Genomic DNA, 15,888 nt, shown 5'->3' on the forward strand with positions numbered 1-15,888 from the left:
TTAGTCTAGAGAATCAGTTTTCACAAGCAGCCCTCCAACAGCACTTGTAATCAGTCTGTAATCAGTAACGCCCTATCGATATCAATCAAGGTTATAAGCTGCTCTTGGGGCTGTGAAGCTAGATCAGGAAATGGGTTCCTCACCAGCAGAGCCAGAAGCATGCTGCTCTTTCTGCTGTGATTCCAAAGGTTGGCAGATCTGCTCTTTATTGGCATCAGAGTACGAAATTTATGAGTAAATATGTAACTGAGCGGCAGGACTGAAATATGGCTGTGGGCGTGGAGAGGTGGTTTGTGTGTGTGTGTGTGTGTGTGTGTGTGTGTGTGTGTGTGTATGTGTGTGTGTGTTTGAGGGTGGATCCATGGGGTGGGAGTTTGGTCTGCACCTGCCCCTGATGCAGACGGGGCCTCACAGACACAGACACACACACACATGCACACACACAAACACACACACACCCCAGGGCAGAGGTAATACAGAGTCTTCGCCAGCTCAGGTGAGTAGCAACCTGCTTTTATAAACCAGTATTTACAGAAAATACACAGGTTGTACCAGTCAATCTGTTGCGTGCACTTCACATGGTTCAAAACTGGTATCACTGTTACTGTGGGATCACATGTTAATGTTTTAGAGGGGTCTGTCGGTTATGAAAAGATATTTTGAATGGATGTCTAGAATGTGGATTTCTGTGTAAAGTTAGAAATTACTGGCATTCTTGAGATGACAATATAAAAAGTTGAGCTGCTGTTTTACAAGGCAAAATTTAAAAGCGCACATGGTCCAATTAATATACACTGTAAAAGTGGGTTTAGAGGACAGACAGCTCTGTGTTGTTAATGTTCTTGTTAATTGCTCCCTCCTGAAGAAATCTAATAGCAGATGATGCATTGCTGCACTTTAGGGGTGATTATTTGCCAAAATCATTTGGGTATCAATTCTGCATTATTAGGCAGGTGTCACCACAGCTACTCATTCTTTCTCCATCTATAACCTCTATCAGACTGTGCAAGGTTCAAGGTTAATGAATATTGGAGCTGTAATATATTAATGAGTAACTGTCTGGTATGCCCTTATGCTCAGTGGTGCAGTGAAAAGGCCCAGACACATATAATGAATGAAAGCACTGAAGTCCACAACTCACAGTGGCAAGCTTTAGCAAAATGGAGACAGCGAGGGAAATTTTTAGTCTGTTAATCTGTGTAAGTTAATGATTATAGGTCAAGAGATGTAGATCAAATGAGAGGCTTGTATATGTGTGTGTGTTTGTGTGTGTGTGTGTGTGTGTGTGTGTGTGTGTGTGTGTGTGTGTGTGTGTGTGTGTGTGTGTGTGTGTGTGTGTGTGTGTGTGTGTGTGTGTGTGAGTGTGTGAGTGTGTAAGGGATGAAGACTGAAGGGGTGGGGGGGAAGAGGATCAATATCGCCATTAGCCTCTTAAAGTTCTCAGTGGAGATCAAGGCAATCACTTTACCATTAAGACTGCAGCAGGCGACCCAGAGAAGCAATTTGTTAGGACATATAGAGTTTCTGAGCCTTTCAACTACCTCTCATTTAGACTGAATAAGCCGATTTAAACCAGCCCCTACAAATCTCTAACTTTATTAAAATGGAAAGACTACTCAAGAAACCAAATCTTTGAGCCTGCGAACAATGATTTTCATATACCAGACCTGATGGCGAATAGTTTTATTGTGATTATATAAAAACAAAATGTGCCTGGTCCAATTATCTAAAACAGCAGGCATGGATGGATCCCCAGCTGGCAGCTGATGTTATCACTGTTAACCGCTTGTATTATGTCCCTCCAGCTTTGTCAACTGAACACACAAAGGCAACATGTCATCTCCTAAAGGTAAGTTACACAGCCCCTGAACTGCAGGGACGTATGACAAAGCCACTTTAACATGACACTGTTTGGGTGACCAAGATTCACAAGGTCAGAACCACTAACAGCAACGTGCAAATCATGTCCCAGACTAACGCAAGATTGACTTATTAACTGCTTATTAGGAGTAACATGAATATAGCTGGGAACTATGAAAATCAATGTAAAGCGTAACACAGGTCATGCAGAGTTTCCCCTGATAGCTTAACATGTCAGCATTTTGACACAGTTAATCCCACTCACAGAATCTCTACTGCTGTCGGTAGCAGTACTGTGCATGCTGCTGTTTGGTAGTAGGGTGACACACCACACGTAAAATGGAGGACAATGGGTACAATTCCCCCTGTAGCAGTGGCAGAACAACAGATACATAATACTATATATTACACTGCATTTGTAGGAACACTTACAATTCTAAATCCAATATCTAATTCTATCCCAGACTGCCCCGAAATAGCATGCTGTCTGCATTAAAAACACCTTCAGGGAACGGGCCAATGCTGACTGTGACCTCTTTTTTTCAGTTTCACAGAGTTAGAGAGTGTTTCATTCACCCAGCAAAGTCCCTGAAAACTCTTACCAAATCCATAAACAGGGTGAATGTGATCTAAATGAAATGAGACCATTTTCGATGTTTTCTCATAAGCATTCACCTTGTTTGAGACTACAGCATTGCTTTCTGCATGATATTTCTGGTTTCTTACTTCTGCCCATTCCTCTCTATCCCCAGGTGCTGAAATTGACCTTGATGCAGACTTTGTTTACGGTAGGTAACTACAACTCTGAAAATGTATCTGCTCAGACGAGATATTTGAAATATTTAACTTCTGCCAGTGCTCTAGAAAAAGTGAATGTAGAAAGCACGCACAAGATAAAGGAAGTTTCTGCCAGCACACGTAGAAGTTAGATGGGCAAATAAAGTGGGAAGGTGTGGACAATCAGCGAGAAAACAGAAAGGAAAGAAGGTGAAAAGGTGGGAAGAAAAGTGAGAGAGAAAGGGACACGTCGACAGCGATGATGGTGACAGTGTCCTATATGTGAATTTGTAGACTACTATACACTACGTGTTGGAGGTCTGGTGTTCGCTGGGATCCTTGTGTTCCTTTCCTTCTTCCTGTTGGCAGGTAAGTCAACAACCACTTCCAGTGTCTGTGTGTTTGTGTGTGTGTGTGTGTGTGTGTGTGTGTGTGTGTGGGTGTGTGTTCACGCTTGCATGTGTGTTTCATCTAGAGAGTAAAAGTAAAAAGTCTGATGCAGGGAGTGAAAATAGATGCAAAGACACAGAGAAACCAAACAGCTAAGGTGCAATGGGTGTGCGTGCGTGCATGTGTGTGTGTGTGTGTGAGTGTGAATGTGGGGAGCTTCTGTCATACAATATGTTGTTGGAAAGGCTGAATACAAACAACCTCAAATGCACAGTATCTCTGCTCCCATCATGCAGCTCTGTTTCCTTCCTGGTTGTTATGAGAGCGGCTTTGTTGAAGGAATTCACAATAGTTCTGATTTCTAATCACTCATCCTCATTTTCCTCCAAAGGCAACAAGCTCACCAGCTGTGGCAAATCCAAGGTGAGAGAGTCGGTGTCAAACTGCTAAAATAAACTATGACTTTACAGTGACATCTGCTGGTCATTATGAGGCAATACAAATCATTTAAAAAAAGTTTTAACCTCTGCATACTTACTGCCAGGTTACAGGCTATTTCTTTTAACAACTAATGGTAAAAATGCCATTGCCTAATTCTCTCATAAAAATAAAAATGGCTCTTTTGTCTACAGCCAAGACATGTTGAAGAGGACTGAACTGTGCAGAACCAGCCAGGAACCAAGTGGAGTGATACAATCTGCCACCAGATTGTTGACTGTTATGTGTATAAGAATGTAAGACTTTTGTATTAATAAAGTGTGCCTAACCTGGTTGTGTTTATGTTTGCACTGCTGCTCTGAACCACCTGGATTTGAATTCTTTTGCTGACATGTTTCTGTAAGATTTAAACTTCGAGATAGCTTTAATTTGTCATTTTCTCTGGCAATTAATCAATGTTGAGCCTCCAATCGGGTGCCAAGTCATGTAAATACATAAATGTAACAATATAAAAGACCAAAACAAAAACAAAACAATATGAAAATATGAACGAATGTTAAAAATTTAACAGGAGAGACAGAAACTGAATAAAAAGAATGAAACACTATAATGGATAGATATCACAATAGAAATACCAAAATACTGATGTGTAAAAGCAAAAAAAAAGCAAAAAAAAAAAAGAAAAGAAATCATGTTAATAATTATGTTCCACACATACAAATAAAACACAAAACATTTACCAGTAAATGTAAGAAAATAAAAGTGCTCAAGGTGGGAATCCTGCCTCACCTGCCTGTGGATCCCAACACACACTGGGTTTAGAAACGAACACATGTAGTAGGCGGATTCAGATATGGTGTGGGTACTATATAAATTATTTTTGCCATGTATTAAATGATTATATTGTCTGTTTATGTCGCTACGTCATCACTTTCATACAAACTGTATGAAAATGTCCCAGTAAAATTTGTGTACTATCCACACTCCGTTTTAGATTTTGCACTTTACATGGTGGCAAACTTATTCAGGCTGTATAACAAAAAAGTTTTCATACTTTATTCGTGGCAAAATAATGGATGTTAATAAAGTTAAATGGACTTGCGGTAACACAAACAACCACAAGGTGGCACAATAAGACCAGCATGATCAGAAGAAGAAGAACTCGATCGGCCACAACTTCCCCCCGACAAGTGGAGAGGTGAAATGCGCTGACTGAAGAGAGGGAAATCAGGTGACTCCAAACAACTGTGGGAAAGAACACGTAGGTGGAAAATGAACATCGCTTTGATAAAAGTTGTGAAGATCGCAGATCATCTCACGAACTGTAAATTAGACAGTAGTCTGAGGAATGTTAATGCTGCAGATTACACCAGAGACCAAGGGAAAAAAAACCCGCCAAAAGCGGTATGGATTCACCAGTGAACCAAACAGAAGGGAAATGAAAAATAGGCCCCTTCTTGAAAAAAATCACGTGGTCACCAGCAGACCACCCTCTGTGGTCCCAGTGTGAAAAAAAAACAATACAAGTTGCTGTTGTCTTATACTGTGCGTGGTTACAGGAAGGGCCTCCATCATGCATCACTTTTTCTTTTACGTTCACGTCTTATCAGTACTTTAAACAGGATATCCCGTTTTGCTTTTCCCTCAGAGCCAGCTAAAGCCGAGCTGCGGCATCACAAGCTACTGTATTTTCACTGCTGCAGCACAGATGACAAAGCGCATTAATCATACCGCCAGAAAACTGCGCCTGATTAATTATCCCTGAATAAATAAGTCGTTACAGGGAGAGACAGGAGCTGTCAACTGGGTGAGTCCCAAGGACTCCCTGCTCTCTCTGTCTCTCCCCTCTCCTCTCTCCATTCAGCCTCCTGAATCTGTGGAAAAATGAGGGACTGAGCTGTAAAAGTTAACACAGCCTACTGCCAAGCGGTGGAGCAGGCGGTTTTACCGGTTGGATCCCTCAGGGCTCAGGTCAGCTGCTTTCCATAAGGGCTTCAGTTGAGGTAAGCATGAGAAGCCATTTATCACACAGTTCACTAGAGCTGATAACATCACAGCACCAGGAGGAGGTTTGCAGAACAACACACACACACACACACACACACACACACACACCCACACACACACACACACACATAGACACAAATGCACGTGCTGGACAGGTGCTGAGAGTGCTGATCAGTTACCGTTCCCATAAGCATTTTGGATATGGCTCTATTGGCTATTAGCTGCCTAGACAGAAGCCGTCAGGGCGATTGAAGGGAAACAAGTGGATGAAGTGTGTTCTCCTTGCATGGTTTGACACATTTTTAAGGGCAAGCTGTGGACGAAGTGAGCAAAACAATTCATGACAGAGGACCAGCAAGAAAAATACGCACTGTTTCTCTACTGGTTGGTTCAGTTTGTGTCTGCTGTTCCACAGTTGGTGCAGTGTGGCTCTGTTCGTCGGTTGTCCCTTCACAAATTAAATAATTTTGCATTTAATTCAGCACCTATGATCCTGCTGTTTGGGCTCAGATGACCTGTCTAAAGTTCTCTTAGTTGTCTCATGTTGTTTTGAAAACTCACTAAGTGCTGATGACAGGAGTCGTTTCATAGCTGTCAAAGTGCTAATAACTGGCCTTCAACTTAATAGGACCAACCGTAGCAGTGTAGTGAGCAGTTCCACAGTTCATTAAATATTTGCATTCATTTGTCTACATCCTGTACTTCTCATTTGGATATATCTGTACCTTAAGTCTGTCCTTTTTATGCTTTTGACAGCCCCGACCTGTTTATGGCTCCCAGCCCAAAGCGCATTGTGTTTTTTTTCTGACGCCATAAATCTTTCAAAATAGCCATAAAATTTAAAATCAAGAACATCAGTGATGTATAGCTTAATATTGAGAAAACTGAGTGATGTAGTTTTTGGCAAACATTACAGCAGGAGTAAATTGTGTATTTTTTTTGGACTATCTTTAGCCAAGGACTTGAGGCGAGATTGAATATTTACAGCCAAGACTGACTTCACTTGACTTTACTTGTATTAGTTATCGACTGAGAAGTCGATAATGAAAATAATCATTAGTTGCAGCTCTACTCGTTAGCAGGATCAATTCATTGTTGGGGTTTGGTCTTTTCAGATCGTGTTGATAGTAAGAAAAATGTAGAATATGACCAGGGTTGTCCCTCAAATTAATGTAAGTGGTCCCTTCTAAGTTGACTGAAGTTACTGCATGGTTTAACAAATCAGTTTTCATTGTCACCAGACCAACAAAACACACAGTTTGTTAAGATGAATGGTGATGCATCTCTTAACTTCAGTTTGATGTTTTTGTAGTTGCAGAAACTGGAGAATATAATGCTTAAACAAAGGTTTTCTCTGTTGTGGAGTAACAATATTTTTACACCTGTCAGCATGTACATTAATTTTGTTGTTAGAGTAGTTGTGTGTGTGTGTGTGTGTGTGTGTGTGTGTGTGTGTGTGTGTGTGTGTGTGTGTGTGTTGTGGTGTGTGCGTGCGCGCGCGTTCGTGCGTGTGTAACCGATTAACCAGTAAGGTAAGATGTACAGGAGTGTTAAAGCGTGGGAAAGTGATAAGATCAAAGCGCAGAGGGTCAAGATGGAAAGTCTGCCCTCAGCTAAGCTCTGCAACGTCCTTTCACACCTGCCAGCTCTCTTTCTCTCTCTCGTCTCTCTCTGTGTCTGTCTCTCTCTCTCTCTGTCTCTCTCTGCGTCTGTCTCGCTCTCTCTGTCTCGTAGGCATCAGTTTATTGTTGACTTGATGTGATGTAACAGACCAGAACTGCGAGGATTTGAGTGTAAACAGCAGTTTATTTCTGTTTGTCCATCCCTTATTTATGCGTGTTACTCTTCTAAATGCTGTGGAAACTGTTGTAAGAAAACAGAAGTCTACATGCACAATCTTACTAAATTACTTTGAATAAGCAGATAAAAGGGTTCTGTTTCAGGGAACACATGATAAGGAAATGAATGGCCTCATTTCTACATCATAAGCCTATTTTACTGTCACCCAGGTGATTTTTCCCCACCATTGGCCCTACCACTGTGTGTGTATGATAACACCAGTTTGCTCCCACTCTTGTTACCTTTCTGATGCATGTGTATAGAATGAACACACCTGTCAGTGCTGTGGCAAATATAAGACAGATGCATAAAGAAGTCAGTGTTCCAGGTTGACAAGGATAGCCTAACAAAGTTAATAAGTGGAGTGTGGCGTAAAACATGCCTGTAACATATTTTATCTTATGAAATTCAAAAGTCAATAACTATGGCTAGATTAACCTGTTAGTGGGCCTTAGGGCGAAGATTTGTTTTTGCTTCCTCATAGACACTATATTGTATATTGTGTTGTATATTCTATGTAAGTGGTTCAAATTCCCTTACAAACATACATGTAGTTGCATCACCAAAATCAATTAAAGTGATGTGAGCCGGGGACTTTTGGGGCCTTGAGAAACCCACTTTGCCCACTTTCCAGTCCTAATAGGAACCATCCTGAGGCAGTGATTGTTCACAAAGTAGTAGTAAAAGATTTAAATATTGTTGACAGTCACAGTGGTTAGAAATGAACATCAGAAATGAGACAGAACGTCTTTTAGTCAAGTAATTGATATCAAAATGAACAAATATTTATAATTAGCCAGAATATACTCTTTTCAACTGTGTGGATTTATACATACATGTATACGTATGAGAGAAAGAGAGAGTAAGACTTAGTTGGCAGGCCAGACTTTTGGCATTAGTGAACCATGGAAAGTCACAAACTAGTTTGCCCCACTGAAAACTTTGCCAGGATACAGGAAATGCAGCAGTGTGTGATCCTCTAATGATAACATCTTTAATTGTGACCACTGGGTGTCACTAGATATCTCTGATCAATATCTCTGTACAAGCCACAACCAGATTCATCTAAGTCTTTAATATATTCAAATACAAATGATAAATATTAATCCTTTACTGAGCTGTCCAAATTTCGTTCTTCTCGTTCTGCTTGAGGAACACAGTCGAAGTCAGAAAGTGTGTTTGTGTGTCACCCACTGTGGAGCGAGATCAAGCGGGTCTCTAGGTTGGTCCCACAGAGGACGCCTCCAGCGGCAGCCATCTTGGAAGTGGTGGTATCGCCCTGGCGCGGTATGTTTTTGTCTGCGGGCGTTCTGTCTGCCTCAGAATCGCATCGTTCCCCATCTCCAATTTCTTTTTTCCTTTCTCTTTTTCAATCTCATCCTCTTTCTCCCCCATCTCCCTTGCCTCCCTCCTTCTCAGCCATGCAAATAGTCTCATTTGCAAATGTGGAAAAACAAGTAGGGGGAGAAAAAAAAAAAAAAGAGAGAGAGAAATGGAGAGATGAACCTCCAGCCGAAGAAGGAGCCCCCCTACACACAACACCTCCGCCCCTCACCCCATCCTCTCGTTATCCTCCCCAGCTCATTTGAATAAATTAACACCCCTTGATGTCTAGTGTGCACATGCACGTACTCTCATGAAAAAACACACATTCGCAAGCACGTACAAACTCACGCAAACACACACACACACAGACGAATACACACGCACGCACACTCGACTGTAGGGTAGAAGAGCAGTCAGAAATATATGTCCTGCGCTTTGCTGCCATGTAGACATGCACACGCGCACATCCTCTGATGTGCTGATACACTCTCACACATCTGCCACAACAATCACGCATGCTTGGTTAAAGATAAACACACTCCATTGGTCGGCGCCTTCCTGTTAATGTACTGCAGCATGGTGGTGCGAGGTTCATTATTTGCCTAATGCGGAGGCTCGTTCACACACAGCAGCATGCAGAGCTAGCCAGGCGGCCCCACCGAAGAAAAAGGGGTTCTGTACCACGCATGTCGGCTTTGACTGCGTTCACGACTGACACTTCACACGACCTGCGGTTTTTGGGGTTTTAAAGTCCATCTCCACCGCCATGATGTGGTTTTTAAAGGATCATAACTCCTCAGTTTGACCCCCCCCCACTCCCCCACCCCAAATGATTTACCCTGCAGCTCCTCCGATTCACAATCCACCATCATCATCCCTGACCTTGCACAGAGCTCAGCAGCAGCAGCACCATGTGCCCTCACCCTCTCCTAATTCTGACCTTGCCAAGGTTTCATTGGGCTGGGGGCTGTGCATTAATACTGGATACATTAGCGTTAATATGATCCTAGCATGTAGTCAGTGCCTGAGGGGAGCTGTGATTGTCTGAGCATTAACATTAACATCCACATTAACTTATCTGCCTCATCACTCTCTCTCTGTCTGCCCCTCACCCTTCCCTCTGCGTGCTCCGCTTCTCTCCCCTGCCCTTGCTCACCCGTTTTCATCCTCAGTCAACAAACCATCTTCCTCCTGCTGTCCTCCTCCCCTCGCTTCCTACCTCCTTCCCTATCTCCAGGCAACGATGGAGCGGAGTGATGGAGATGAGTCACATGGTGCTGTGGTTTTTTTTTTTTTTTTTTTTTAGTGGCTTGTGGTGGCAGGGCCTGTTCCTGGGTCCTGTCCTCAGTGAGAGTCAACTAGAGCTGTCTGGGAGCTGCTTGCCTTTTCTCTGGCCTGGCTGGCCCAGCTCAGCCTGTCAGCCCCCATGATGATCACTGGCTGACATACAGTACAACCTGCTTGGTGCTGTCAGGCCGACTCACATCAGCCCCTTAACCAGCTTGCCACACTGCCTTTTGAAGTCCTGACAGAGACTTCGTGTGTTTTGCCATACGGGGCTGCTGGGTGGAGCTTCGGCATATGAGGTTGCTTGGTTTGAGCGTCAAGGTGTTGGATGTAAGTGATATGACCAATTTGTCATTGGGAGATGAGGAAGAGTATTGAGGTGCAGATTACACGATGAACAGACAGGTTATATTCCCTGAGGGCTGTCACATTTAAATAGTGCCCACGTCACTCAGCATGCACTATAGGCAGCACTTTTAAACTTGAATTATGGTTTGAGGCTGGGGAAGTGCATAAAGCTGAAAAATGCATTCATCTGTAAAAAAAAAAAAAAAAAAATCAAGTACACATCTGGATGTACAGAATACATTATGGAAGTACTCCTGTGCACTCTCTCTGTTTATGTCCCTGTCGTGTGGTGTTTGTGTGTGTGCATGTTTGTGGGTCTGCTTGAGAGAGAGTGTGGGTGCGTGGGTGTGTGGGTGCGTGGGTGCGTGGGTGCGTGTGTATGTGTGTGTGTGTGTGTGTGTGTGTGTGTGTGTGTGTGTGTGTGTGTGTGTGTGTGTCTGTCCACCTGTTACATAATAGAGAGAGTGGAGGCACAGTGTGCTGCCTTGCCTGCCACACTTCAGTGGGAGTGAGAGAGGCCACAGCTTGCCTCAGCTCGATTCCACAACCAGGACTACTTTTTGGTTACGGCGCTCAAAGCAACACATTACACACCAGAGAGAGAGGCAGAGAAAGAGTGATGGCGGAGGTTAGAAAGGGAGTTTGTGTTAAGTAGAAGGTGTTTGATGTCAGATAAGTGTGAACAAGTGGACAACGAGTGGAGTCTCTCTGGCTGGTCTGAAATTGAATGAACAGCAATCGGCCGTGCTTTGGTGTTTATTTTACTGTGTGTTGAAAATTCAGGTGATGAACCGGACGTCGACTCTGAGCCCTAGTAGTGCTGAAATGTTAGAGGATGTGTGGTCCGGTTGATTGTTTTTTTTTTTCTTCTAATAATTGATTTAGAGTAAAATATAAAAACTTAAAACTAGTTTGAGAAGAAATTTATTTTATTTAGAAAAAAAAAAGTATATTTATGAGATAAAAGCACGGTTCAGAAGATGAACAACACTTGTCTGTAGATCAATCGGCACATACTGACACTGCATCAGGTGGGGCACGCACTCGTTGGGGGCACGCACTGTTTTGGATATTTAAATCACGGGCTTAACAAGGTAAGGCTAGTTCTGAGGTTTAGATAGTGTCCTGCTCAGGTGCCGAACTGCAGTGTAAATCCATGCAAAGCAGACTCGTGTGACTGCAGAGCTTGCAGGTTGTTTGTCCTGGCAGCCTCCTTTTCACACCTCTCTTTTACTAACAGTGTAAGTCTAAGATTTTGGTAGCCCTTATTAGGCCATATTTATTTGAGAATTTTAGTTATGTTTTTAATCCAACTACATAGTTGAGATAGATGATAATACGAGGAGTTTTATTCAGAGAGCAACCAAAAAAGTTGACCCCTAATGAATGCATCTGATCGTGTATGTGTGTGTGTGTGTGTGTGTGTGTGTGTGTGTGTGAGAGAGAGAGAGAGAGAGAGAGAGAGAGAGAGAGAGAGAGAGAGGGAGTGTCAAAGGCTACAGATCAAATTTAATGAATTTATTGACCATTTCAATCCCAGTATTAGACTGATAAAGACCTTTTTTTAATGAAGCCGAAAATTCCCTATTGCTGTGATTTAATATCAAAACTAATGTCTGTTCCAAGAAAGTCCATTTGAGCGCCACCGTGTTGTAGTGGAACAGGTGCAGCGCACATTCCCCACCTTCTCCCCCTTTGACGGAAGCGGAGGCTGCAGCTTCATCTGCGCTCCGTCTCCTCCTCCTCCTCCTCCTCCTCCCCCTCCTCATCCTCCTCAGCTGGAATTCGCGCTGCAAAATTCCCACGGTGTTTTCCAGCTGTCCAGCGCCACATTATGGGGTGGCGTGGACAATTTTACTTTCACTTCCTTTGCTCACCACTGCACAGAGAAGACAGTGACGGATGACTTATGGAAATTCTTAAGTTGATTTGCATACGCAGAAATTTTCGTCCAACTGCTGTTTTCTGAACTTGTTTGTATAAAAACAAGTATGACTGGTATTTTTTTTTTTTTTTTTTGCACTTGCAGTATGCACTTGTAACTCCATCAACCTACCGGATAAAAGAATCTATCCAGTGCGCGTAAGACAAGAGGTCCCAGTGGCTTTCGCTTGGTCCCACATTAGTGCGTATATGGCTCACCTCTCCATCACGGCGCATCATTAGGATACTAGGGGTGGGGCGACAGCAGCCTGTCCCGGTAAGGGGAGGAGAGAACAGGGAGCAGAGGCGGTACTTTCTCCGCGGCTCGTTTCTCGGCGCTGGAGAGTGTGGGACCAGGGCTGGAGAGACCGCCGGGGAGCATCAGCAGAACCAGTCCAGCACGGAGCCTCGCCTGGCCGACCGCTGCGCCGTGCACTCTTCTTGGGGGGACTGCACAACATTCCTGTGAAATATAACTGCTTTTAATGGCATGTGGCTTGTAACTTTACTTCTGCTGTATTCTTTGCAAGAAGGTAGGTTGGAATTGTGTCTCTTCAAGTGTGTTGCTTATCTGCATGCTTGTCTCCTCTCCTCTCCGGTGCAGTGCTGAAGTTGGCTGTGCGTATTTATGAGCTTATCAGGTTGATAACTGTTGTTGGATCGAATTGGTTAGATTCTTAAAAAAGGGGCAGAGATGTCAAATCAAACTCTAAATCACCTTTTTGTGGGAAGACATAACTTTTTCTAAATGTTTTTGAGAGGATGAATTCCTGGCCAGCCTTCATTTTTCTCCTGAACGAGTGCTCGGATTCTCTCTTACGTCCTCAGTGTCTCATCATGATAAGCTGATAATATGATTGAAAATGATAAAAGGGGGCTGATCAGGAGCATTTAAATCAATATGCACTTCATTTGGGCGACCACAGAGAAAAGCGCAAAGATCTCTAAAGAGCACACTGCTCGTTAAGATGAAAAAAAAAAAGAGACAACGGCATTTGCATTTTGCATGATGAATATGTGGAGGTGTCGTGAATATGGAGGCTGTTGAATAGGAGCAGAGGCTGATAAGGATCTGCAGGCGCGCGCGCACGGATAGAACGGGCGACCTCGAGCGCTGACGCTGGCCACAGCTGTAGGGTGTTTACTCGCAAAAGTCCAAGGGGGCAGAAAGAGAGAGAGAGGGAGAGAGAGAGTTTAATGCATTTGCTGACTTTTCATCTTTTGCCCCAAAACAAATAAGATGCCCGTGTGTGCGTGCGTGCGTGCGTGCGTGTGTGTGTGTGTGTAGAGGTTTGGAAGGGGATGGGGGTGGGGGGTGGCAGGGGTTAAAGCATCCTTTGAATCTGTTAATTTTATTTGGAAGCAAACACTAAAATAGTACGTAAACGCCAGTGCGTGTGTGTTGGGGAGTGTGTGCGTCTGTGAGGCAACAAGGGTCAATACATTTTATGAGAGACGTGTGAACTGATGCTGGTGGGGGTGGGGGGTATTGAGCGCCGGCCTTTAATTTGTAGATAATGTGCCCCAGTTGGATATTTGAAAGGCGAGGCCATATATTACAGTTTATATTCTTTGATCAAATGTAGGAGTGTCAGTGCATGCACACTCAGTTGTTATCATCCCTGGTCTAATTATTCATCCACCATTTTCTGTGGCACCAGATTCTACTGATTGGCTTCGCTCTAAATACTGCAGATGGGAGAGAATGATTCAGTTGCCTTTAAATATAAAATGTTTTGCTCTTTTGTTTTGTATGAATATCTGTTACTTCGCAACAACCACATGACAAAAAAAGAACCAAGATTTAAATTTTCCACCTCCCTTTTTTTTTATTTACTCGTTTTCCTTTTTTTTTTTTTTTTTTTTTTTTTTTTACGCGCCGGTTTGTAAGGGAAGATGTTTGATTATGAAGCTTATTAGATAACACATCTGGAATAATCTGGAGCATTTGTTTATTATTGTGGGCAGAAGGTGTGTTTCACGTATGGTCCTGGTCTCCATCGCTGGCCTTTGCAGTGCCCTCTGCCAGGCTGCAGCTGCGGCGAGGACTCCTGTGCTGTTTTTGTTGTATGTAATTGGATTACAGGGTCTATTTCGATTATACACACTGTACATCGCCCTGTCCCGTGGCTGAACGAGATGTGCTGTGTGTTCATGTGTCTCTGTGTGCATGTGTGTGTGTGTGTGGTGATTGGAGGAGGGTGGGGGGGTGGGGGCAGCCAGTGGAGCGGAAAGAGTGCTTGAGATGGGAGAGATGTAGATAACGCAGTGGAAAACAAACTTCCATTTTCCGTTGCTTTTCAGCGCCATGTTCCGCTCATTTTGCACGAAATGAACTGCAATTTGTTGTCTCTCGTGGCAGCGGTGTATTTTAGATACATATCATTTTTAATCAACTTTATTTTAAGGGGGGGAAAGGTAGGTCTATTATCATACATGCATATGCATTAGTACTGCGTATTTTCCTGGCTCGGCCGCGCCTCCTAGAATGGCACACAATTCTCTGCCCCCCCCCCACCCACCCACCCCATCAGTGTGAAAATATGTTTCAGATCACACCACTACATTTATTTAAGAGAATTTACTTTTAATGTTTTTTTTTTCTGTCTTTGATTCGACATTCATTCGGTCATTACTGGCCGTTTGTTGCCTTGGTTTGGCTGCATATCAGCACACCTGCACCCATGAGTGCGAAGAGGAGGGGGGGTTGAGAGATGGATAGACAGATAGATAGATGGAGAGATGGATAGATAGATAGAGGGAGAGGAGGAGGAGGGGGGGATACACTCATTCTTCTTTGTCATGGTTTGGGAGGTTGCTTGTCATTTTAGGGAAATAAAATTGAGACAAACTCAGCTGAGGTCTGTGTTAGAACGTGATTTTAGGCCTGACAGGCCAGAGCAGGGCCTGAGAAACTGAAGAAGGCTTAAATAATTATCACAATTAATATATTTTTTAAAAATCAGAAAGAAAAAGGAAACGCATTTCACTGTTGAATTTGAGGAGTTCCAATCAGTTATTGTAGACATTTCTAGGGAGATTGTCGTGGAGTGATCGAGTTGGAAGGAGAGCTCTTGCTATAATTATTTCATCAATTAATGTGATTCCGGTTTTATCCAGTTTCAGTCGACAGGCCTCCTGCAACACACACTCGACATTAAACTGAATATTGACTGTGCTGATCCTGCGTGGATGTAAAACACTTTCGCTCCTGTATGCATGCACTTTATTTGCGCATGTGAGGGACTAAGCATCATGTTTTCGCTTTTTTAATCCATGTATTTACACCCGTATGTGTGTGTGTCTGGATTAAATGTTGTGAATTAATATCAGCATTTATTTCCCTTGATTCCAGTAATATAATACAACGTGGTGGTGTGGGTGTATCATCACGCTTCAGACTCTTTTCTCACTCCTTTTACAAGGAGGTGCTCCTTGTGTGTTCTTGAGCCCGGCGTGAGTCGCTGATCTGCGGCGTTGCAGACCACGGGCTGTGTGTAAATTTGGAATCAAAACAGATACCGACTGGAGAGGAGCGCTTGGAGGGGGAGCCCGGTAATTGCGGTATGAGTCAGACTCTGGTGGCTACCAGGCTACACACGCACGATGCGCTCAGAGTTGTTGCGTCTGGGTTGGATAACTGAGGCTTGAGCTGCTGATGGAAGTAGCAGCCATGGCAGAAACTCCGGACTT

At 43.4% G+C, this 15,888-nt stretch overlaps 1 protein-coding gene across 1 annotated transcript in view; it reads left to right on the plus strand.

Annotated features, from left to right (window-relative positions):
• The first annotated feature begins 12,655 nt into the window (after positions 1–12,655).
• Positions 12,656–15,888, plus strand: part of LOC111228044 (Down syndrome cell adhesion molecule-like protein 1 homolog) — a 100,313-nt gene continuing 97,080 nt past the window's right edge. Inside the window, exon 1 of the mRNA XM_022753821.1 lies at positions 12,656–12,728. Coding sequence (XP_022609542.1) covers positions 12,686–12,728 — 43 coding nt within the window. The 5' untranslated portion in view covers positions 12,656–12,685. The remainder of the gene's footprint in view (positions 12,729–15,888) is intronic.

Source organism: Seriola dumerili, unplaced genomic scaffold (genome assembly GCF_002260705.1).
Source record: "Seriola dumerili isolate Sdu_G_001 unplaced genomic scaffold, Sdu_1.0 BDQW01000199.1, whole genome shotgun sequence".
NCBI lineage: Eukaryota > Metazoa > Chordata > Actinopteri > Carangiformes > Carangidae > Seriola > Seriola dumerili.